Source organism: Pseudophryne corroboree, chromosome 5 (genome assembly GCF_028390025.1).
Source record: "Pseudophryne corroboree isolate aPseCor3 chromosome 5, aPseCor3.hap2, whole genome shotgun sequence".
NCBI classification, from domain to species: domain Eukaryota; kingdom Metazoa; phylum Chordata; class Amphibia; order Anura; family Myobatrachidae; genus Pseudophryne; species Pseudophryne corroboree.
The window spans coordinates 459,330,922-459,355,684 of NC_086448.1; the positions used below are offsets into that span (position 1 = coordinate 459,330,922).

Below are 24,763 nucleotides of genomic sequence, written 5' to 3' on the forward strand. Positions count from 1 at the left end.
AGGACAAGATATGATGCTTCCTCTCTCGCCCAAGTGTGTCGATACATTCGGCAATGCAAGTACTAGGCCTCATGGTGTCGGCTTTCGACATGGTAGAGTACGCTCAATTTCATTCCCGCCCCCTGCAGAGGTTGATACTCTCCAAGTGGGAGGGACGGCTTACCTTACCGGATCAGGACCCACATGATCCCCTTGACTCCGGAGGTCCGCTTGTCACTGAGCTGGTGGCTATAGGACCAGCAACTGAGCAGGGGTCATCCCTTCTGGATCTGACGAAAGATGACAGTCTGCGGAGCTGGAGCGCGGTGTTGGAGCAACACTCTCTTCAGAGTCGGTGGACAAGGGAGGAATCTCCCCTCCCGATAAACATTCTGGAATTGCAGGCAGTGTTCAATGCGTTGACACTAGCCCTGCCTCTGGTACAGAATCGGCCTGTGCAGGTACATTCAGACAACACCACCATGGTGGCGTACATAAATCAAGGTGACACTCGAAGCTGCATGGCAATGAAGGAAGTGTCAAAAATCCTTTGTTGGGCGGAAAGCCATCTGGGAAGCGAACTTCCTCAGTCGCCAGGATGTACATGCTGGAGAGTGGAGTCTTCATCTGAAAGTCTTTCAACTCCTAGTGGACAAGTGGGGCCTACCAGATGTAGACCTGATGGCGTCTCAACACATTCACAAGGTTACGGTCTTCGGAGCAAGGACAAGGGATCCTCAAGCAGCATTTGTGGACGCACTGGCAATTCCATGGAACTATCGGCTGGCATACGTGTTCCCTCCGGTGTCTCTTCTACCCAGGGTGATAAGGAAGTTCAAGCAAGAAGGAGGAATACTACTTCTAATCGCTCCAGCGTGGCCCAGGCGGCATTGGTTCTCAGACCTGCAGGGTCTCTCGATAGGGCGTCCTCTTCTACTTCCGCGACGCCCAGACCTCCTCGTTCAGGGCCCTTGTGTCTAACAGGATTTGGCCCGGCTGGCTTTGACGGCGTGGCTCTTGAAGCTTCAGTTCTGAGGGCCAAAGTATTATCTGAGGCGGTCATTCAAACTGTGTTGAAGACCCGTACACCGACTTCAGCTCGGATTTATTATAGGGTCTGGAATTCTTACTTCGCCTCGTGTGCGACTAACCATTATGACGCATATAAGTTCAGTACTGCCAAGTTGTTGGCTTTCCTGCAACATGGCCTGGACTTAGGCCTTCGTCTGGCCTCCCTCAAGGTTCATATTTCTGCCTTGTCGATTTGGTTTCAGAGGAAAATTGTGACTCTGCCTGATGTTCATACATTCACTCAGGGTGTTTTATGGATTCAACCTCCCTATGTCCCGCCTGTGGCTCCTTGGGATTTGTCAGTTGTTCTGGACGTCTTACAAGAGTCTCCATTTGAACCTCTTGAGTCTGTGGACCTTATGTGGCTTACTCTTATGGTCCTGTTCTTGCTGGCTATTGCCTCTGCTACACGGGTTTCAGACTTGGGTGCCTTGTTCTGTCCGTCACCCTTTCTGATTTTTCAGCATGACCGGGCGGTTCTTTGAACTCGCCCTGATTATCTGTCTAAGGAGGTGTCATCTTTCCACCTTAACCAAGAGATTGTGGTTCCGGCCTTTACCTCTGCTGGTTTATCCTACAAAGACCGGTCTTTGGATGTGGTACGGGCTCTCCGTATTTCCGTAAAGAGAACAGCCTCTCTTAGGAGATTTGATTCCCTCTTTGTCCCTTTTTGATTTTCACAAACGTGGCTGGCCTGCTAATACGCAGACCTTGACCAGATGGATTAGAATGGTGACTGCACAAGCTTATGTACAGGCTGGTTTTCCATCTCCTGCTACCATCAAAGCCCATTCTACTCGGCCTGTTGAACCTTCATGGGTGGCCCGACGTGGTGTGACCCTTGAACAATTGTGCAAGGCGGCTGCATGGTCCTCAGTGAACACGTTCATAAGGTTCTATGCCTTTGATACTCCTGCCTCCCAGGATGCCTCCTTTGGACGCTGGGTTCTTGTTCCCGCTACAGTGCGTCCCCTCCCATAAAGAACTGCTTTAGGATATCCCCAATGTTATTCCCTGTGGAACTCCAGTGTACCCCCTGCAGAAAAGGAGATTTGGCTACTAACGATTGTCGTCTCTTTTGCCTGCTACTGCATTGGACTGGTTAACAAAACTGAGCTCCTGTGCACGGAGGCAGAGTTATAGAGGAGGCGGCGCTGTGCATCTTGGGAACAGTCAAAGCTTTTAGCCTGTTGGTGTCTCGGATCAAGATCCAACTCTACACCCTGATGTTATTCCCTGTGGAACCCAGTGTAACTAGCAGAAAGAGATTTAACAAAGGTAAGTTCTTACCATAAATCTTCTTTTTATAAATAAACAGCCTGTGGGAGACTCACTGCCCCGTAAAGTTACAGAATACTCCCAGATTCCCCATTGCCCTGTTGCGAATCCAGACAGTGCATGCGCAAGTTCAAATGCATATTTGCCCATGCAATGTGATCCAGACCAAGCAGGTGGAGTGGACACACCCCTGAGTGGCAATACATATGCCCATAGGTAGAACTAAACACATCCTTTGGGTAGAGCATGACACACTTCTTAACTGCCATTCTATATACCAACTATAATCTCCTAGAAAATAGTTTTCAAATATAGACAAGTATGCTGTCGGATGTTTGGGGCTGGGGGGATTCGCCGGCTGTCGGGATACCGAAGCCTACAATGCTGTCAACAGGGATCCCGGCAAAACCGGTCTATTTCCACTTGTGGATGTCCTGTGGTGAGCGAGCCACTGTGCCCACAGCGTGGCGGGCGGGATGCCACTGTCGGGATATGTACAGCTGGCATCCCGCCAGCCTGTAAATCATGCTGAATCCAGGCTGGGATCTTACAGTGTGCGGTGAGAGATGAGGGATAAGCTGCCGTAATTCCATAATAATTTACATTTATCACAGCATCCAGCTGCTTACACCGAAGATCCTGGCCTAACCAGTGGCTCTCCAGCTGTTGTGAAACTACACATTCCAGCATGCCCTGCCACGGTTTTAGCATTCCCTAATAGCAAAACAGTTTCACCAATAGCTTTTATCACTGTAAAATTGTCCCTGCAGCTAGAACAAGTCCCTACAAATGAATGTTATCTGAGAGGTACTTTATCATTATTACGGAAGTAAACAGCAGTACGATATTATTTTGTGGTGACACAATGTTTTAATTTTTTAGTGGAAAAACAACTGACAGGACCTGAGTCAGCATTTTCCATCATGATATGTGAGTCAGACATTGTATGTTTTGGTCTATCAGTTGTAAACTATCTTCATGGTTTTAACTTTTTCTAGATTCTTTGTAGAAACAGTGCAGACATTCGCACAGGTACAGGAAAAGGTTACATCCTGACGTATTACAACATGTTTTACATGTTGAATTTTGGAATTATTGTGTATCATACAGGATATTGATAGTCTAACTACACAGTCTTTCTAAAGAATATAGCTGGGACTTTTTAAGTTAACTTTTGTTTATCTTTAATAGTCCTCCAGCTGCGCTTTATGCCTGCCTGGTAGGGTCTGACACAGAGTGAGTATAGCCAGTGTGTGTAGTGTATCTTGCGTGCTCAGAAAGCAAACTCACATATAGCATACCTCCCAACTTTTTAAAAGCACAAAGCGGGACCTTTGGCGCGCGATGCACGCCAGCGCCCGGGGAGGGGGTGTGGCCTCACAGCAGAGCCGCGATTGAGTGTCACGCCCCCTTTTACCGTCACTGAGGGTGCATTCCCAGCGCTCTCTGAGCTGCTGGCATGCCCCGTCTCCCGCTGTCACCTGTGAATAGACGCTGTTCGAAGCAGAGCAGCAGTGACAGGAGCCTCCCAACTGCAAACACCCCACCCCCCACTGTGGCCCACGGGTTGGATAGCGGGACAGTCACCAAAAAACGGGACTGTCCCACGAAAATCAGGAGAGTTGGGAGGTACGATATAGGGGCACATTCAGCATGGATACTTAGCTATTGAGACTGAAATTGCGATTGTGTCAAAACTGCTACTGCCTAGAACCTTAGTCCTTCATGCATTTTGCATGTATCAAATCATGTTATTGTGGAGATGGAACAGGGGAGGGACATTCTCACAAAGGCAAAGTTCATTTAGGAAGTGTTCACACAATTGCTGGTCATGCCTACTCCCCTTTATTTCCAGGAGACTCACAAATTTGTTGAAAGAAGGCAACTCTCCCGAATCCCACTTACACCTGACAAGTGGGAGAGAAAGTTGGCTTAATGACTTAATTCACTATTAATCAAGTCATCATGACCTATCCCCCACAATACAAGCAGTGATTCGTGGCATTGCATGGGGAGGAGCAGTGTTGGTGAGATATGTAGTGCCACACCACCTGACCCTCCTTGAACAGTGAAAAAGTAGTTAATTACAGTATGGCCCAACAGTGTGAAAGTAGTCAAGTACAGTATGGCCCATCCAGACAAACAATTGGCACTGATATGATGGTTAAGATTTGTATTGTGTGCACCTGCTTCAGAGTAGGTCGACATACAGTACAGTGAAGAAAAAAAAATTAACTGGATGTGATAGTTTGTATGACCTGCAAATTTTTCTTCATTTTTCCAAACTAAACGGGTCATTCTTTGAAATATAGGACACAATACATGAAAATTAAATTTCACATAATCCCTAGCATTTTAGTATATTTTTGCTGCTAAAAGATCGTAGTATATTGTGCGACAATTGAAAATCTATATATTTATTGCATATCAATTTCCTGCGTGTTGATCTTATACGGAAGTTGCTGATGCAGTTGCAAATATTTATAATTTCTACATATTTTATAAACATTCTATATGACCATCATCTCCAGATGAAATATTTTATACATCTTCACATTTAATCACAAAGATAAATAGGCTACACTGATTAATTCACATGGATTCTACAGGTTTGAGTAATTTGTATCAGAGCCCTTTGACTGGGGACAGAACTGTAATGTGGGTCACATTCGTATGTAACATGAGTCACATATCACTATAGTTTGGTTAACATTCAGTTTTATGCTTGTGTGCCAATCATAAGTTTAGGGTCTTATAACTGTTCAGTATAACAATCATATTGTAAAAATAATTAGGAGAAGAAGTCCACTCGGTTCCTTTGTCCATTCTGTTGTAACATGAGTCATGCATATAAACAATAAAATGTAACTACTTAAAGTGTACATTTCTCTAACGTCCTAGAGGATGCTGGGGACTCCGTAAGGACCATGGGAATAGACGGGCTCCGCAGGAGACATAGGCACTCTAAGAAAGACTTTAGGTCTGGGTGTGCACTGGCTCCTCCCTCTATGCCCCTCCTCCAGACCTCAGTTTGATACTGTGCCCAGAGGAGATGGGTGCACTACATGGAGCTCTCCTGAGCTTCCTGATAGAAAGTATATTTGTTAGGTTTTTTATTTTCAGGGAGCACTGCTGGCAACAGACTCCCTGCATCGAGGGACTGAGGAGAGAGAAACAGACCTACTTCTGTGAGTTTCAAGGCTCTGTTTCTTAGGCTACTGGACACCATTAGCTCCAGAGGGATTGGTACGCAGGTCTCACCCTCGCCGTCCGTCCCAGAGCCACGCCGCCGCCCTCCTCGCAGAGCCGGAAGATAGAAGCCGGGTGAGTATGAGAAGAAAAGAAGACTTCAGAGGCGGCAGAAGACTTCATGATCTTCACTGAGGTAACGCACAGCAGTAAAGCTGTGCGCCATTGCTCCCATACACCTCACACACCGCAGTCACTGTAAGGGTGCAGGGCGCAGGGGGGGGGCGCCCTGGGCAGCAATAAAACCTCTCCATTGGCAAAATAAGTATATACATGTACAGATGGGCACTGTACATGTATATAACAGAGCCCCCGCCAGTTTTCAGGAATTTTGAGGGGGCGGGGCTTCTCCCTCAGCACTCACCAGCGCCATTTTTCTCCACAGCACAGCGCTGAGAGGAAGCTCCCCAGACTCTCCCCTGCTTATACACGGTGATAGAGGGGTTTTAAGAGGGGGGGGGGGGGCACAAATTTGGCGGATAAAAAGTATAAACAGCGCTACTGGATAAACATTTAGTGTTTTTTTTTTCAGGGTCATATAGCGCTGGGGTGTGTGCTGGCATACTCTCTCTCTGTCTCTCCAAAGGGCCTGGTGGGGAAACTATCTTCAGATAAGAGGTTCCCTGTGTGTGTGGTGTGTCGGTACGCGCGTGTCGACATGTCTGAGGTGGACGGCTCACCTAGGGAGGAGGGGGAGCGTATGAATGTGAGGTCTCCGTCGGCGGTGCCGACACCTGACTGGATGGATATGTGGAATGTTTTAAGTGCTAATGTGAACTTATTACACAAAAGATTAGACAAAGCTGAAGCTAAGGAACAGTCAGGGAGTGAACCCATGCCTGTCCCTATGTCGCCGGGACCTTCAGGGTCTCAGAAGCGCCCACTATCCCAAATAGCAGACACGGATACCGACACGGATTCGGACTCCAGTGTCGACTACGATGATGCAAAGTTACAGCCAAAGGTGGCTAAATGTATTCGATATATGATTATTGCAATAAAAGAAGTGTTGCATATCACAGAGGAACCCCCTGTCCCTGACACGAGGGTACACATGTATAAGGGAAAGAAGCCTGAGGTAACTTTTCCCTCCTCACATGAGTTGAACGAATTATGTGAAAAAGCTTGGGAATCTCCAGAAAAAAAACTGCAGATTCCCAAAAGGATTCTTATGGCGTATCCTTTCCCGCCAACGGACAGAATACGGTGGGAATCCTCCCCTAAGGTGGACAAAGCGTTGACACGCTTGTCAAAAAAGATAGCGCTGCCATCCCAAGAGACGGCTACCCTCAAGTATCCTGCTGACCGCAAGCAGGAGGTTACCTTGAAATCCATATACACACATTCTGGTACATTACTCAGACCGGCAATTGCGTCGGCCTGGGTTTGTAGCGCAATAGCAGCATGGACAGATTCCTTATCAGCGGAGATGGAGACCTTAGATAAGGATACCATTTTATTGACCCTAGGCCATATAAAGGATGCTGTCTTATATATGAGAGATGCTCAAAGAGACATTAGTTTACTGGGTTCCAGAATAAACGCTATGTCTATCTCTGCTAGACGAGTACTCTGGACCCGACAGTGGACAGGTGATGCCGACTCAAAAAGACATATGGAGGTTTTACCTTACAAGGGTGAGGAATTGTTTGGAGAAGGTCTCTCGGACCTGGTCTCCACAGCTATGGCAGGTAAATCAAATTTTTTGCCTTATGTTCCCTCACTACCTAAGAAAGCGCCACATTATCAAATGCAGTCCTTTCGTTCAAATAAAAGCAAAAGAGTACGTGGATCGTCCTTTCTTGCCAGAGGTAAGGGCAGAGGTAAAAAGCTGCACAGCACAGCTAGTTCCCAGGAACAGAAGTCCTCCCCGGCCTCTGCAAAATCCACCGCATGACGCTGGGGCTCCGCTGAGGGAGTCCGCCCCAGTGGGGGCACGTCTTCGACTTTTCAGCCACATCTGGCTTCACTCACAGGTGGATCCCTGGGCAATAGAAATTGTTTCTCAGGGATACAAGCTGGAATTCGAAGAGGTGCCTCCTCGCCGGTTTTTCAAATCGGCTCTACCGACTTCTCCCCTAGAAAGGGAGATAGTGTTAAATGCTATTCACAAATTGTGTCTTCAACAAGTGGTGGTCGAAGTTCCCCTGCTTCAGAGAGGGAAGGGATACTACTCAACCCTGTTTGTAGTTCCGAAACCGGACGGTTCGGTCAGACCCATATTGAATTTAAAATCCCTGAACCTATACTTAAAACGGTTCAAGTTCAAGATGGAATCGCTCAGAGCGGTCATCGCCAGCCTGGAAGGGGGGGATTTTATGGTATCTCTGGACATAAAGGATGCATACCTTCATGTCCCCATTTATCCACCTCACCAGGCGTACCTGAGATTTGCGGTACAGGATTGTCATTACCAATTTTAGACGTTGCCGTTTGGGCTTTCCACGGCCCTGAGGATTTTCACCAAGGTAATGGCGGAAATGATGGTGCTCCTGCGCAAGCAGGGTGTCACAATTATCCCATACTTGGGACGATCTCCTCATAAAAGCGAGATCACGAGAGAGGTTACTGAACAGCGTGTCACTTTCATTGAAGGTGTTACAGCAACACCGCTGGATTCTCAATATCCCGAAGTCACAGCTGGTTCCTACGACTCATCTGACCTTCTTGGGCATGATTCTGGACACAGACCAGAAAAGGGTTTTTCTCCCGATAGAAAAAGCTCAGGAACTCATGACTCTAGTCAAGAATCTATTGAAGCCAAAACAAGTGTCTGTGCATCATTGCACTCAAGTCCTGGGAAAAATGGTGGCAACATACGAAGCCATTCCCTTCGGCAGGTTCCATGCAAGGACTTTCCAATGGGACCTATTGGACAAGTGGTCCGGGTCACATCTACAAATTCACCAGCTGATCACCCTGTCCCCCAGGGCCAGGGTATCTCTCCTGTGGTGGCTACAGAGTGCTCACCTTTTGGAAGGACGCAGGTTCGGCTTTCAGGATTGGACCCTGGTGACCACGGACGCGAGCCTCAGAGGGTGGGGAGCAGTCACACAGGGAAGAAACTTCCATGGACTTTGGACAAATCAAGAGACTTGTCTTCACATCAACATCCTGGAACTGAGGGCCATATACAACGCCCTACGTCAAGCGGAGAACTTGCTTCGCGACCAACTAGTTCTGATCCAGTCAGACAACATCACCGCAGTGGCTCATGTAAACCGCCAAGGCGGAACAAGGAGCAGAGTGGCAATGGCGGAAGCCACCAAGATTCTTCGCTGGGCGGAAAATCATGTAAGCGCACTATCAGCAGTGTTCATTCCGGGAGTGGACAACTGGGAAGCAGACTTCCTCAGCAGACACGACCTGCATCCAGGGGGGTGGGGACTTCATCGGGAAGTTTTCGCACATATTGCAAGTCAGTGGGGACTGCCCCAGATAGACATGATGGCATCCCGCCTCAACAAAAAGCTACAGAGGTATTGCGCCAGATCAAAAGACCCTCAGGCGGTAGCTGTAGACGCCCTAGTAACACCGTGGGTGTTCCAGTCGGTCTATGTGTTTCCTCCTCTTCCTCTCATACCCAAGGTGTTGAGAATAATAAGAAAAAGAGGAGTGAGAACAATTCTCATTGTTCCAGATTGGCCACGAAGGACCTGGTATCCGGATCTGCTGGAAATGCTCACAGAAGATCCGTGGCCTCTTCCTCTACGACAGGACCTGTTACAACAGGGACCATGTCTGTTTCAAGACTTACCGCGGCTGCGTTTGACGGCATGGCGGTTGAACGCCGGATCCTAGCGGAAAAGGGCATTCCGGATGAGGTCATTCCTACTCTGATAAAGGCTAGGAAGGAAGTGACAGCTAAACATTATCACTGTATATGGCGAAAATATATTTCTTGGTGTGAGGCCAGGAATGCTCCTGCGGAAGAGTTCCATCTGGGCCGTTTCCTTCTCTTCCTACAGACTGGAGTGAATTTGAGCCTAAAATTAGGCTCCATTAAGGTTCAGATTTCGGCCTTATCCATTTTCTTTCAAAAAGAATTGGCTTCTCTCCCAGAAGTACAGACTTTTGTGAAGGGAGTGCTGCATATTCAGCCTCCTTTTATACCTCCGGTGGCGCCTTGGGACCTTAACGTGGTGTTGAGTTTCCTTAAGTCGCACTGGTTTGAACCACTTCAAATGGTGGAGTTAAAATATCTCACTTGGAAGGTGGTCATGTTATTAGCCTTGGCTTCAGCTAGGTGAGTGTCGGAATTGGCGGCTTTGTCTCATAAAAGCCCCTATCTGGTTTTCCATATGGATAGGGCGGAATTGCGGACCCGTCCTCAATTCTTACCTAAGGTGGTGTCATCGTTTCATATGAACCAACCTATTGTGGTGCCTGTGGCTACACGAGATTTGGAGGATTCCGAGTCCCTTGATGTAGTCAGGGCTTTGAAAATGTATGTGGCCAGAACGGCTAGAGTCCGGAAAACAGAAGCACTGTTTGTCCAATATGCAGCCAACAAGGTTGGCGCCCCTGCTTCGAAGCAGACTATTGCTCGCTGGATCTGTAATACGATTCAGCAGGCGCATTCTACGGCTGGATTGCCGTTACCAAAATCGGTCAAGGCCCATTCCACTAGGAAGGTGGGCTCGTCTTGGGCGACTGCCCGAGGGGTCTCGGCACTGCTACTTGCCGAGCTGCTACTTGGTCGGGTTCAAACACCTTTGCAAAGTTCTATAAGTTTGATACCCTGGCTGAGGAGGACCTAAGGTTTGCTCATTCGGTGCTGCAGAGTCATCCGCACTCTCCCGCCCGTTTGAGAGCTTTGGTATAATCCCCATGGTCCTTACGGAGTCCCCAGCATCCTCTAGGACGTTAGAGAAAATAAGATTTTAAACCTACCGGTAAATTCTTTTTCTCGTAGTCCGTAGAGGATGCTGGGCGCCCGTCCCAAGTGCGGACTACTTCTGCGAGACTTGTATATAGTTTTGCTTACATAAGGGTTATGTTATAGTTTCATCAGGTTGGACTGATGCTACGTTGTTTTTTCATACTGTTAACTGTTTAATAGATACACAAGTTATACGGTGTGATTGGTGTGGCTGGTATGAATCTTGCCCTTTGATTAACAAAAATCCTTTCCTCGTACTGTCCATCTCCTCTGGGCACAGTTTCTCTAACTGAGGTCTAGAGGAGGGGCATAGAGGGAGGAGCCAGTGCACACACAGACCTAAAGTCTTTCTTAAAGTGCCCATGTCTCCTGCAGAGCCCGTCTATCCCCATGGTCCTTACGGAGTCCCCAGCATCCTCTACGGACTACGAGAAAAAGATTTACTGGTAGGTTTAAAATCTTATTTTTTTTCTGCTTCTAAGCATTAATTGACTACCCACCCCATATATTATTGTCATATATTTAAAATGTTGATTTTCAGCTTCATTTTTGTGTGTGGTGCATTTAAACTTCTAAAAACTAACATGAAATGTAACGTGAGTCGCATGGAATGACTCAAATGAATATATTAAATGAGCTCCATAAACAATCCATAACAATAAATGATATGTATAGCACAAGCAAAAAGCAAAATTGAGAATTTGTGTGCAGCAGACATTTGACATTATCAGATTTTTAGCTCCACATCATTGTAAAAATTATATTACCATCATCATCTTCTTCATCGTCTTCTTATTACCATGGTGCACTGCAGGTGGGGTAGATGTAATATGTGCAGAGAGATTTAGAATTAGGAAATGTGTGTCCACATAGCCAATATATCTTCATATAGCAATACATGCAATCAAAATGTGCCAAAAATACTGTAACTCAGTGTATCTCCAAATGCCTGCACATAGCAAATAGGTTGGATTTATTGATTGTCATTACAGTATCAGCACATGTCATGTGCACTGATACTGCTTTTCCCCAATGTATAAAGGTGGAGATGTGTGGCAAATGACAGGGGCAATATGCGCCCCAGTCATTATCGGTGCTGCTCTCTTTAGGATAGCGCCGATGTATGGGGCAGTGTATGAATGGTCAGTGGCAGTGGCCGTTACAACTCCTGCAACTATCGATTTCGACAACTGCAGGTGTTGTTGCCCCATTTACAGCCACTGCAGCGGCTGCTGCGGCAGCCCAGCTGCATGGGATATCAAGCAAAAGTAGCAAGGTCTTGCGCATGCCCAGTGGAGCTGGCCGGGAGGAGAGACACAGTGCATCAGCTCTAGGCTGATGCGCTGTGGGCTCTGATGGGGATTGCCGGAGGGGCGAGTTTTCATTCTCCCACTCCAGCAAACAAGATACTTCTCATCACTACTACTTCCTGCATCGCCTTAGTAAAGAGGCAAAGCAGGAAGCGCCAAAGGCGTAGCTACCATAGGTGCAGGCATATGGGGCCCAGAGCTGAGAGGGGCCCACCTTCCCAGTCAAAGTTACATGTATTATATACATTTTTCGCCATTGGGTGGTATGTAGGGATCCTTTCAAACTTTTACCTTGGGGCCTGCAATATATGTAGTTATGCCCCTGGACCTAGTCATTGTAGTGTGGTATAAAATGAACTAGAGGGCATTTTAATGTTATATAATATGAACCGGGGTACTGTAATGAGGCACAATTTGAATGGGGAGCACTATATATCATAATGTGAATTGGGAGTACTGTGCGTCATAATGTATACTGGCAGCTCTGAAATGTGACATAAGGTGAGCTTAAGCACTACTGTGATTCATAAAAGAAACTAGGGCACTAATATAGGGCATAACATTAAATAAGGCTCTACTATGGCTCAGAAAATGAACTAGGGCACTATTATAGGGCATACAATTAACAACTGCTGCAGAGCAGAGGAGTATCTCTCTAGAAACATTGGGATAGAAGCCCCTTCAAAATGTTGCTATAGGGCCCACAACATTCTGGCTACGCCCCTGGGAAGCGCTATAGCAGGATGATATATGACGCTATAATACATCTCATCCACAGGCTGCACATATGCATTATGGCCCATATAGCCTCACATTCCACCAGCTAATCAGTATATCACTATATAGGTAATATGTCTATGCAACATAGTAAATGGAGACATATAATATAGCCTCATGAAATCGTACTTATTCATATACCTCTTCATGTGCCTTACTCTACTCAGCTGTGTCCCAGCATGATCACTTCCTCTGTGCAGGTGGAGTTCTTGGAAGCAGGGGTTTCAGAACTGAGGCTGCCCTTCATATAGTATCTGGTGGTATCCATGCTCCTACAGATTCCGCTCCAACGGAACCTGGAAGGATGTACACCACAGCTCCTGCTTCAAAGGCCTAGAAGCTAGGGAATAGGTTCTCAACCATAGAGGTCCTGGGCCCTAAATGCAGGCAGGGATATTACCATGACTTGGCAGGCTTGTATACCGTATTTCTTGTTTTATATACCATAAATCCTGTATGCATGTGTATATAGTGAATATATCCGTAACCACCCTCCATCACATTAATCCATAGTTCACTGTGATCAGTGATGATGAGCATTTAGTGCTGTAATTGCAGGTATTATGTTTAGCTAGAGAGGTGACATTGGAATTTTTTATTCTAGAGACCCATGATGAGCGGTCAAGGCTGCATGACGTTATGAAGAAGGTGTGGAATCAAGTACACCAATGCCTGGTTCTAGCTGTGGCAGTTCCGTTTGCTATGTGGAAACACTTCAAAGCCCTGATTTCCGTGTGGTATGTTACTCTTTCCTGTATGTGGGCAAATTCCTTATATTCCTCAGCCCTTTCCAGCAATGTATCTGCTTATTTGCAGGTGTAGTATCTCATGCCAAGGACAATCTAGAAATAAAAGTAAGTATTCATTTATCATTTAGATTAATATGTACAAAATGAGTAATGCAGGAAACCTTATTGTTCTTTCTTTACATCTATATTCAGGAAACCTGAGCGTGAATGCGGAAGTCAGTGTGTTGTCTTATTGTTCAACAAAGTGGAAAGGGGAAGCCCTTTGTGTCATGGAAATAAGGAAGGTAAACATTACTTTTTCTCTAACGTCCTAGTGGATGCTGGGGACTCCGTCAGGACCATGGGGAATAGCGGCTCCGCAGGAGACAGGGCACAAAAGCAAGCTTTTAGGATCACATGGTGTGTACTGGCTCCTCCCCCTATGACCCTCCTCCAAGCCTCAGTTAGGTTTTTGTGCCCGGCCGAGAAGGGTGCAATCTAGGTGGCTCTCTTAAAGAGTTGCTTAGAAAAAGTTTTTAGGTTCTTTATTTTCAGTGAGTCCTGCTGGCAACAGGCTCACTGCATCGAGGGACTTAGGGGAGAGATTTTCAACTCACCTGCGTGCAGGATGGATTGGATTCTTAGGCTACTGGACATAGCTCCAGAGGGAGTCGGAACACAGGGCTCGCCCTGGGGTTTGTCCCGGAGCCGCGCCGCCGACCCCCCTTGCAGATGCTGAAGATGAAGAGGTCCGGAACCAGGCGGCAGAAGACTCTCAGTCTTCATCAGGTAGCGCACAGCACTGCAGCTGTGCGCCATTGTTGTCAGCACACTTCACACAGCAGTCACGGAGGGTGCAGGGCGCTGGGGGGGGGCGCCCTGGGCAGCAATGTATAATACCTGTATGGCGAAAAATACATCACATATAGCCCTTGAGGCTATATGGATGTATTTAACCCCTGCCAGATATCTAAAACTCCGGAGAAGAAGCCCGCCGAAAAGGGGGCGGGGCCTATTCTCCTCAGCACACAGCGCCATTTTCCCTCACAGAAAGGCTGGTGGGAAGGCTCCCATGATCTCCCCTGCACTGCACTACAGAAACAGGGTTAAAACAGAGAGGGGGGGCACTGATTTGGCGATATGTATATATATTAAAATGCTATAAAAGGAACACTTATATAAAGGTTGTCCCTGGATAATTATAGCGTTTTGGTGTGTGCTGGCAAACTCTCCCTCTGTCTCCCCAAAGGGCTAGTGGGTCCTGTCCTCTATCAGAGCATTCCCTATGTGTGTGCTGTATGTCGGTACGTGTGTGTCGACATGTATGAGGAAAATATTGGTGAGGAGGCGGAGCAAATTGCCTGTAATGGTGATGTCACTCTCTAGGGAGTCGACACCGGAATGGATGGCTTATTTATGGAAATTACGTGACAATGTCAACACGCTGCAAGCCGGTTGACGACATGAGAGGGCCGGCGAACAAATTAGTATCTGTCCAGGCGTCTCAAACACCGTCAGGGGCTGTAAAATGCCTATTTACCTCAGTCGGTCGACACAGACCCAGACACGGACACTGATTTCAGTGTCGACGGTGAAGAAACAAACGTATTTTCTTTTAGGGCCACACGTTAAGGGCAATGAAGGAGGTGTTACATATTTCTGATACTCCAAGTACCACAAAAAAGGGTATTATGTGTGAGGTGAAAAAACTACCTGTAGTTTTTCCTGAATCAGATAAATTAAATGAAGTGTGTGATGATGCGTGGGTTTCCCCCGATAGAAAATTATTGGAGGTATACCTTTTCCCGCCAGAAGTTAAGGCGCGGTGGGAAACACCCCTCAGGGTGGATAAGGCGCTCACACGCTTATCAGAACAAGTGGCGGTACCATCTACGGATAGGGCCGTACTTAAGGAGCCAGCTGATAGGAGGCTGAAAAATATCCTAAAAAGTATACACACACACATGCTGGTGTTATACTGCGACCAGCGATCGCCTCAGCCTGGATGTGCAGAGCTGAGGTGGCTTGGTCGGATTCCCTGACTAAAAATATTGATACCTTTGACAGGGACAGTATTTTATTGACTATAGAGCATTTAAAGGATGCATTTCTATATATGCGAGATGCGCAGAGGGATATTTGCACTCTGGCATCAAGAGTAAATGCGATGTCCATATCTGCAAGAAGATGTTTATGGACACGACAGTGGTCAGGTGATGCAGATTCCAAACGGCACAAAGATGTATTGCCGTATAAAGGGGAGGAGTTATTTGGGGTCGGTCCATGGGACCTGGTGGCCAGGGCAACTGCTGGAAAATCCACCGTTTTTTACCCTAAGTCATATCTCTGCAGAAAAAGACACCGTCTTTTCAGCCTCAGTCCTTTCGTCCCTACAAGAGTCATATCTGCCCAGGGATAGAGGAAAGGGAAGAAGACTGCAGCAGGCAGCCCATTCCCAGGAACAGAAGCCCTCCACCGCTTCTACCAAGTTCTCAGCATGACGGTGGGACCGTACAGGACCCCTGGATCCTACAAGTAGTATCCAAGGGGTACAGATTGGAATGTCGAGAGGTTTCCCCCCTCGCAGGTTCCTGTAGTCTGCTGTACCAATGTCTCCCTCCGACAGGGAGGCAGTATTGAAAACAATTCACAAGCTGTATTCCCAGCAGGTGATAATAAAATTACCCCTCCGACAACAAGGAAAGGGGTATTACTCCACACTATATGGTGGTACTGAAGGCTAGGTGAGACCTATTCTAAATCTGAAAAATTTGAACACTTGCAAGGGTTCAAATCCAGATGGAGTCACTCAGAGCAGTGATCGCAAAGAACAAGGGGACTATATGGTGTCTCGGGACATCAGGGATGCTTACCTCCATGTCCCAAAATTTGCCTTTTCTCACCAAGGGTACCTCAGGTTCGTGGTACAGAACTGTCACTATCAGTTTCAAGACGATGCCGTTGGATTGTCCAAGGCACCCCGGGTCCTTACCAAGATAATGACCGAAAGGAGGATTCGTCTTCAAAGAAAATGGACGACCTCCTGATAAGAACAAGGTCCAGAGAACAGTTGGAGGTCGGAGTAGCACTATCTCAAGTAGTTCTACGACAGCACGGGTGGATTCTAAATATTCCAAAACCGCAGTTGTTCCGACGACACGTCTGCTGGTCCTAGGGATGATTCTGGACACAGTTCAGGAAAAGGTGTTTCTCCCAGAGGAGAAAGCCAGGGAGTTATCCGAGCTAATCGGGATCCTCCTAAAACCAGGAAAAGGGTCAGTGCATCATTGCACAAGAGTCCTGGTAAAAATGGTGGCTTATTACGAAGCGCTTCCATTCGGCAGATTTCACGCAAGAACTCTTCAGTGGGATCTGCTGGACAAATGGTCCGGATCGCATCTTCAGATGCATCAGCGGATAACCCTATATCCAAGGACAAGGGTGTCTCTCCTGTGGTGATTACAGAGTGCTCATCTTCTAGAGGGCCGCAGATTCGGCATTCAGGATTGGATGCTGGTGACCACGGAGGCCAGCCTGAGAGGCTGGGGAGCAGTCACACAAGGAGTGTGATCAAGTCTGGAGAATTCTCTTCACATAAATATACTGGAGCTAAGAGCAAATTTATAATGCTCTAAGCTTAGCAAGACCTCTGCTTCAAGGTCAGCCGGTATTGATCCAGTGGGATAACATCACGGCAGTCGCCCACGTAAACAGAAAGGGCGGCACAAGAAGCAGGAGGGCAGTGGCAAAACTGCAAGGATTTTTCGCTAGGCGGAAAATCATGTGATAGCACTGTCAGCAGTGTTCATTCCGGGAGTGGACGACTGGGAAGCAGACTTCCTCAGCAGGCACGACCTCCACCCGGGAGAGTGGGAACTTCATCGGGAAGTTTTCCGCATGATTGTGAACCGTTGGGAAAGACCAAAGGTGGACATGATGGCGTTCCGCCCGAACAAAAAATGGGACAGGTATTGCGCCAGGTCACGAGACCTTCAGGCGATAGCTGTGGACGTCCTGGTAACACCGTGGGTGTAACAGTTGGTGTATGTGTTCCCTCCTCTGCTTCTCATAACCAAGGTATTGAGAATTATAAGACATAGAGGAGTAAGAACTATACTCGTGGCTCCGGATTGGCCAAGAGGGACTTGGTAACCGGAACTTCAAGAGATGCTCACAGAGGACTAATGGCCTCGGGAGCTAAGAAGGGATTTGCTTTCAGCAAGTACCATGTCTGTTCCAAGAGGAACCGTGGCATCGGCCTTTAAGAAAGGACCTGCTCCAGCAGGGACCTTGTCTGTTCCAAGACTTACCGCGACTGCGTTTGACGGCATGGCGGTTTGAGCGCCGGATCCTAAGGGAAAAGGCATTCCGGAAGAGGTCATACCTACCCTGGTCGAAGCCAGGAAGGAGGTGACCGCACAACGTTATCACCACATGTGGTAAAAATATGTTGCGTGGGTGAGGCCAGGAAGGCCCCACGAAAAAATTTCAACTAGGTCGATTTCTGCACTTCCTGCAAACAGGAGTGTCTATGAGCCTCAAATTGGGGTCCATTAAGGTTCAAGTTACGGCCCTATAGATTTTCTTCCAGAAAGAATTGGCTTCAGTTCCTGAAGTCCAGACGTTTGTTAAGGGAGTATTGCATATACAGCCCTTGTGTGCCTCCAGTGGCACCGTGGGATCTCAACGTAGTGTTGGGATTCCTCAAATCATATTGGTTTGAACCACTCAAATCTGTGGATTTGAAATATCTCACATGGAAAGTGACCATGCTGTTGGCCCTGGCCTCGGCCAGGCGATTGTAAAAATTGGCGGCTTTGTCTTACAAAAGCCCATATTTGATTTTCCATTCGGACAGGGCAGAACTGCGGACTCGTCCCCAGTTTCTTCCTAAGGTGGTGTCACCGTTTCACCTGAAACAACCTATTGTGGTGCCTGCGGCTACTAGGGACTTGGAGGACTCCAAGTTGCTAGACGTTGTCAGGGCCCTGAAAATATATATATATATATATATATATAATTCCAGGACGGCTGGAGTCAGAAAGTCTGACTTGCTGTTTATATTGTAGGCACCCAAAAAGCTGGGTGCTCCTGCTTCTAAGCAGACTATTGCTCGTTGGATTTGTAGTACAATTCAGCTTGCACATTCTGTGGCAGGCCTGCCACAGCCAAAATCTGTAAATGCCCATTCCACAAGGAAGGTGGGCTCATCTTGGGCGGCTGCCCGAGGGGTCTCGGCTTTACAACTTTGCCGAGCAGCTACTTGGTCAGGGGCAAACACGTTTGCAAAATTCTACAAATTTGATACCCTGGCTGAGGAGGACCTAGAGTTCTCTCATTCGGTGCTGCAGAGTCATCCGCACTCTCCCGCCCGTTTGGGAGCTTTGGTATAATCCCCATGGTCCTGACGGAGTCCCCAGCATCCACTAGGACGTTAGAGAAAATAAGATTTTACTTACCGATAAATCTATTTCTCATAGTCCGTAGTGGATGCTGGGCGCCCATCCCAAGTGCGGATTGTCTGCATTACTTGTACATAGTTATTGTTACAAAAAATCGGGTTATTATTGTTGTGAGCCATCTTTTTTAGAGGCTACTTCATTGTTATCATACTGTTAACTGGGTTCAAATCACAAGTTGTACGGTGTGATTGGTGTGGCTGGTATGAGTCTTACCCGGGATTCAAGATCCTTCCTTATTGTATACGCTCGTCCGGGCACAGTACCTAACTGAGGCTTGGAGGAGGGTCATAGGGGGAGGAGCCAGTACACACCATGTGATCCTAAAAGCTTGCTTTTGTGCCCTGTCTCCTGCGGAGCCGCTATTCCCCATGGTCCTGACGGAGTCCCCAGCATCCACTACGGACTATGAGAAATAGATTTATCGGTAAGTAAAATCTTATTATTGCCCTTTATATTTATATATTTAAGTGATATATTTTACTTTTCTGAAAGGAATAACTTTATTGAGTTAAATTTGAGCAAAATAACAGATCAATGTACAAACAGTACATCCAGGGCTACCTATACATTATTAGTGCTTGGCCCATTCTTCAGTCACATACTTTACACAAGCTATTTTGATAATTTGCCAGGACAGAGTAGATTATAGTTCAATTTCCTACACAGTTCCCTGCCTCTGTTAAACTACTACCAGGTACACAGTACATCGATATCGGCTCGATTTGTTGTTTCCCGGAAAAATCAGAGCTACAAGTCGGGTATGTTGGGCCGTGTGAATGCACTTGCCAATTCAGGGTCATCGCCTGCCAGATTGGCCGGCTACAGACTTTTCTGATGTGTAGCCGACCTTACATCAGTTGCTGTGTCTGTTTCTCTTACTCTTAAAAAAATAAGAGAGACTTATGAATTATATTTTGAAAAATCTCAACCTCATCCGCTTTCGCCAATACAGTATGAACCGACCTAATGTGTCTAATATGACAACATGACTAATACCATGTCATGACTTATAAAGAAGTAGTTCCTACTCTTCTTCTTCAACCTTCTATAGAGTATAAAAGTGGATAATTTACCTATAACAACCAATTTATGAAGTACACAAGTACATTCTATACAATGACACTTACTAGCTGATTGGCTGCTGTAGGCAACATTCCCATGTATTCACTTCTCCACTGTTTAAAAGGTCTGTTAAATGTTCCCCTAAGAGCATTTGCCCCCTTTTGGCCAAACCCTACTTAAAAAAAAACCTTAAAAAAACCCATAAAATACATGGCCATGCTGTGCTGCATAAAGTAACCGTTATCTGCAGCCACAGCAGTACATTACATCCTCCCAGTGGCATGTACTGTACATGAGACTACTCTCAGCTGCAAGTCATTGGAGACTTCCGTCAGGAGGCTGTTCACTGGGAGTTCACTGAATTCAATAGGGATTCTCCAAATAACATCATTTTACAGTGTAAATAAAACTGAGAAGACTGCGTGAACTCAATCACATTTTATATATTTTTTAGTAGAGATAGATATTACTTTTGGTAACAGTACTAATGAATTTGACAAGAATTAAACAGAAACGCAGAAGAAAATGAAAGTCGGGAATTCTTTTACTTTAATACAGATGATGCTGACCCACAAGTATACAACTACAGTAAATGCAGCAGGTGATTTCCAATGTTCATGGATATGCTACATATGTATTCTTTCTATTACAGCCATAGTAAACTATATTTATAAAATGACATTACATCTTCTTTCCATTGTGGGAAACACATTTTTTCATGCAGAGGAGGTAGAGGCCAGGTGTATAAAGAAAACAGTACGAAGCAGATCCTACTGTAGCTTAAACCGGGAAACAGCGAAATCATTTACTTTTGCAAAATGTTCTTGTTTTGAAGCAATAGTGTTCTGTCATACGTGCTAAAGAAAGTCCGTAACAATATCTAGTTTCTCTTTAACGTTTAAAATATGATGAATCTCTTGTGCTATTAAATATAACTATCCCATGTTGCAGCAGTGTGCCTCTGTGGCTTAGTATGGCAGCTACTGTCACATGTAATGTCATAACACTACACAGCAATTTCCAGGGAGCACTGGGAGCAGAAAGATGGCAGTGGACGTGTTCCGTGGCTTTCCATTTTGCAGGGTACCTCTTGGGTCACCACACAAGGTAGAAAAGGGTGGTGGGGTGCCTCTCAGGGTGCTGTCAGTGTAGCAATCACACCAATCCTCAGCATTTGTACTCTGGGTGGCAGCATTGGGCGGACATCCCTTGTTTTAACCTTGTATCCATCACACAGATTACTTGCCTCTTGAACAGCTAGCCGTGGTCAAGGGCTACCAACATTATGGAGCAGATACAGCATTGAATGCAAGTTGGCTGTAATTGTATTTTCATTGTGTGAATTTAACTAAATGTGGATGTTCGCTCACATGCTGAGTACTACACATCTCTTCAACTACACCAAACCTATACATTACTCTTGATTTGATAATTGTCAGCACATCCTTGATGCAAGAGATACAATCTGTAAAAAGATCACAACTCTGCATAGCCTACTAGTGCATTAACATACCGTCATTAAAAATTGGCTAAGTAAAGCACCATTACCACCAAGTTATATTCTGCAACTGCAATTGGAGATGTCAGTTGCGAGCATGTGAGTGCAATACCACACAAGATCCTTCCACAGAACTGACTTGCGTTCAACTCTGCCTGTGTGCGTGTGTGTGCGTGTGTGTGATTTCATATACAGTTTGTTTTATTGTGTCAAGGGCATGTTGCTTTTTATGACATGCAGCTTTTTGTTGTGACTACTTCTTTCATAGATAAGAAAAAATGAATAAGATCTTTTTGAAGGTTTGTGAATTAGGTAGTGCACAAAATAAGGATGAATAAGGGAAGATGGTCTTGGGATAGAACAGATAACAATCAGATCTGTGACTCGGTGGATACTACAGTATTAAGATAAGAGTAATTACATTTCAGGGACATTTGTATGAAGGGGAGACATAAGGAGGACCAAATGCTATTATACCGTGCCTTACCTTTGATGTTATTAGATGAGTTCTAGGTTCTGATTTCAGCGAACTGTCATTTTGACAGTTTTGTAAAGTTTTCGATGTTGTTTAACTACTTTGTTCTACTTAAAAAAATAACACTTTTAATATCAGTAATGCCCCAAACACACTAGTCATATTACAAATGATATCACTCATTTTCACCCTTCTGAGTGATATCGTTTGTAATAACGCCCAGTGTGTATGCTTTCCCGTGGGTCATTAACGATATAACTGTCATCTAATCATGCAGCTCAATTTGGATTGCATCATCTAAACTGCAAGTTCGGCCTGACAGCGGGATGACTTCACTGAACTATATTGTTAGCGTTATCGTTCAGTGTGTACACATTATATCATCTGCCCAGGAGTCAAGGGAAAACACTAGGCGATATCACTCATGGAGCGTATCATGTAGTGTGTACCCAGCATAACTGTGATTGAATCTGGTTTTTAAATATTCCAAGCATAGTATCTTTATCTTTATCAAATATATATAATATAATATTTTTTTCTTTGCATAAAACTTAAAGTAAAAGACCTAAAAAGTAAAATGTATTATTTTTTCACATTTGAAAGCTTGAAGATATATACAGGATGATAGCATATGATAAGTGAAAACACATATAGAAGGACATGGAATGCATTTTCTTGAATAAATCAAAAAACATTTGAAATGCATCAATGATTCTGCAGAGATTCTGGATAATTATATGTGATTCAAGATAAAAAGCTGCAGTTGAGATTTTAGGAAATAACACCTTTCAAGATAAATTAAATACTATTAGACAATGTCTTCTAAAATACATGTCTCATCTTCAGGAAAGATCTTTAAAGCGTGAAATCTGATACTTATGCGCATGATTTATCAGTACAAGGTGAATTTGGCATGATACAAGGTGAGTTTCGCACCTTGACAAAACCATGTTGTGTTGCAGAGGGAGTTCCTTTAAAATGTTGTGACAAAATTGGGAGGGTTGTGTATTCTAGCTCATCTCTACATTGTAGTGTAAACATAAAGCTGCCCTTTAATTATTCACTATATTTTCAGTTAGTTGTATTTTCTCTGCAAGTAAATAAGAATTTGCACCCCTCACCCTGCACATTGTACCCTTTAGCTGGCCTATGTGTTTAAGGAGGGAGGCATTTGATATGCCGGCTGTCGGGATCCCGAGCTCACCATACTGATGTCGGCATACCATCAACTATTCTCCCTCTTGGGGTGTCCACGTCAACCCTGGAGGGAGAATAAATAGCGCAAGCCCAGTGTGGCGAGTGCAGCAAGCCCGCAAGGGGCTCTTTTGCGCTCAGTCCGATGCCTGCATGCCGGCGGTCAGGATCCCGCCGCCGGTATGCTGAGCGTCGGGATCCCAAGCGCCGGCATAACGTACTACACCCGTTTAAGGAGTTAAGGTGAAAGGGTAATTATTTATGTGCCTCCATCCAGCAGCAGTACAGCTGCCAGTTATTTTATGTAAAGTTATAAAATGCACAGGTATGCTGCTTCCATGCCGCCATCCTACTGGTGTGGTGGTGCTTAATATTGTGACCAAAGATAGTTGTAAGAAACAGAAATCATTTATGGGCTTATTTATCTCAGGCATTTTCAGGAAGATTTCCAGAAAATATGCAATATGAAATTATTAGGATCAAAGTCTGGATATTAGTAAATATGCCCCTTTTTCCTATCAGTGGCAAGTTAGGAAGGTTTTGAGTTAATCTATTAATTTATGTACTAGTTAGACTTTATAAACCACGGAGCCTAAGGCAGCGGCTTCAAATGTCATTCCATTCGGCTGGCCTAGTAATGTTAATTATATTTTATTATTTTATTAGACAGGCAACACTACACAAATAGCACATGTAGATAAGACCGAATAAGACAGAGGGGAAGAGAAATCCCTGCAACACAGAACAATTACAGTATATTTGGGAATAGCATAATTATTTCTATACCTACATTGTAGTCTAGGAAAAAAAACACAAAAACATGCTGGAAAAAGAGCACCCAAGCACATATTATTTTATGAGGAGTGTATATTAAAACAAACATATTAAGAACCAAACATTTTTATTACAGCAATATTTCTGGCTTGAATGAACATGATCTTGGTTCAAATATCACCAGCTTTTCTATGATTTTTGTGTTCACATACTGTACATGTAGTTGTTGGGTTTGGAAGGCAGCAGTGAAAAGCACAGTGGGGAACACAGTTTCTTAGCTAGAACTTCTTTATTGACTGTAGAGATTACACAATCTTGCCTTCCAGTTTCCAGTAGTCTTGTGATAATATAGTTGTGTTGAAATGAATATTTGGATTCTGTCCAAATACTAGCTACAATACTAGAGAGCATGTATATGCAGTACAGAAGTACTAGAACTACCTTTTTGACATTAGTAATGTAAGGGGCCAAGGGTGTATCTGTCATGGGTGCAGGGTGTGCAGTGAAGTGTGGGGGTGGGGGGCTTTCAGCACTCCCTGCACCCATATATTATACTAACCTATCCAGAGTAACTTGCACTGCAGAAATCCCTGGGAAAATGGTTGGGCCACCACTTTACTGACTATTTGCACATGTGAAACAATCACCGGGAATATGGTACGGGCACCATGTTATCAGAGACTTGCTAGACACATCGAGAAAGGCACACTTTTCTGTAAATAGAACTTTAATTGTATCACATTAAAATATTGGGCCTAATTCAGACCTGATCGTATATGTACGAAAAAACTATAAAAATCTCTGACATGAGGGGTGATGCCCAGCACAGGGCAAGTCTGCCCCGCATGCCGGCTCCTGCCCTTTCCCCCTGCAGACTTGAAAAAGCATCGCACAGCGGCGATGCTTTCGCACCTGCCAAGTAGCTCTCTACCTATGCAGCCTAGCTGCGTAGGCAGGTGGCTACTCGCCATGTCTGCAAGTGACGTCACGCAGCAACCATGGCCCGCCCCACAAACAGTCCTCT

The 24,763-nt window shown here is 45.5% G+C and overlaps 1 protein-coding gene across 1 annotated transcript in view; it reads left to right on the forward strand.

Annotated features, from left to right (window-relative positions):
• The window catches only part of OTULINL (OTU deubiquitinase with linear linkage specificity like), a 180,780-nt gene that overhangs the window by 106,176 nt on the left and 49,841 nt on the right, over positions 1-24,763 (forward strand). The window contains exons 2-4 of the mRNA XM_063922942.1: positions 13,151-13,283; positions 13,363-13,400; positions 13,488-13,579. Of these exons, the coding sequence (XP_063779012.1) occupies positions 13,151-13,283; positions 13,363-13,400; positions 13,488-13,579 (263 nt within the window). The remainder of the gene's footprint in view (positions 1-13,150; positions 13,284-13,362; positions 13,401-13,487; positions 13,580-24,763) is intronic.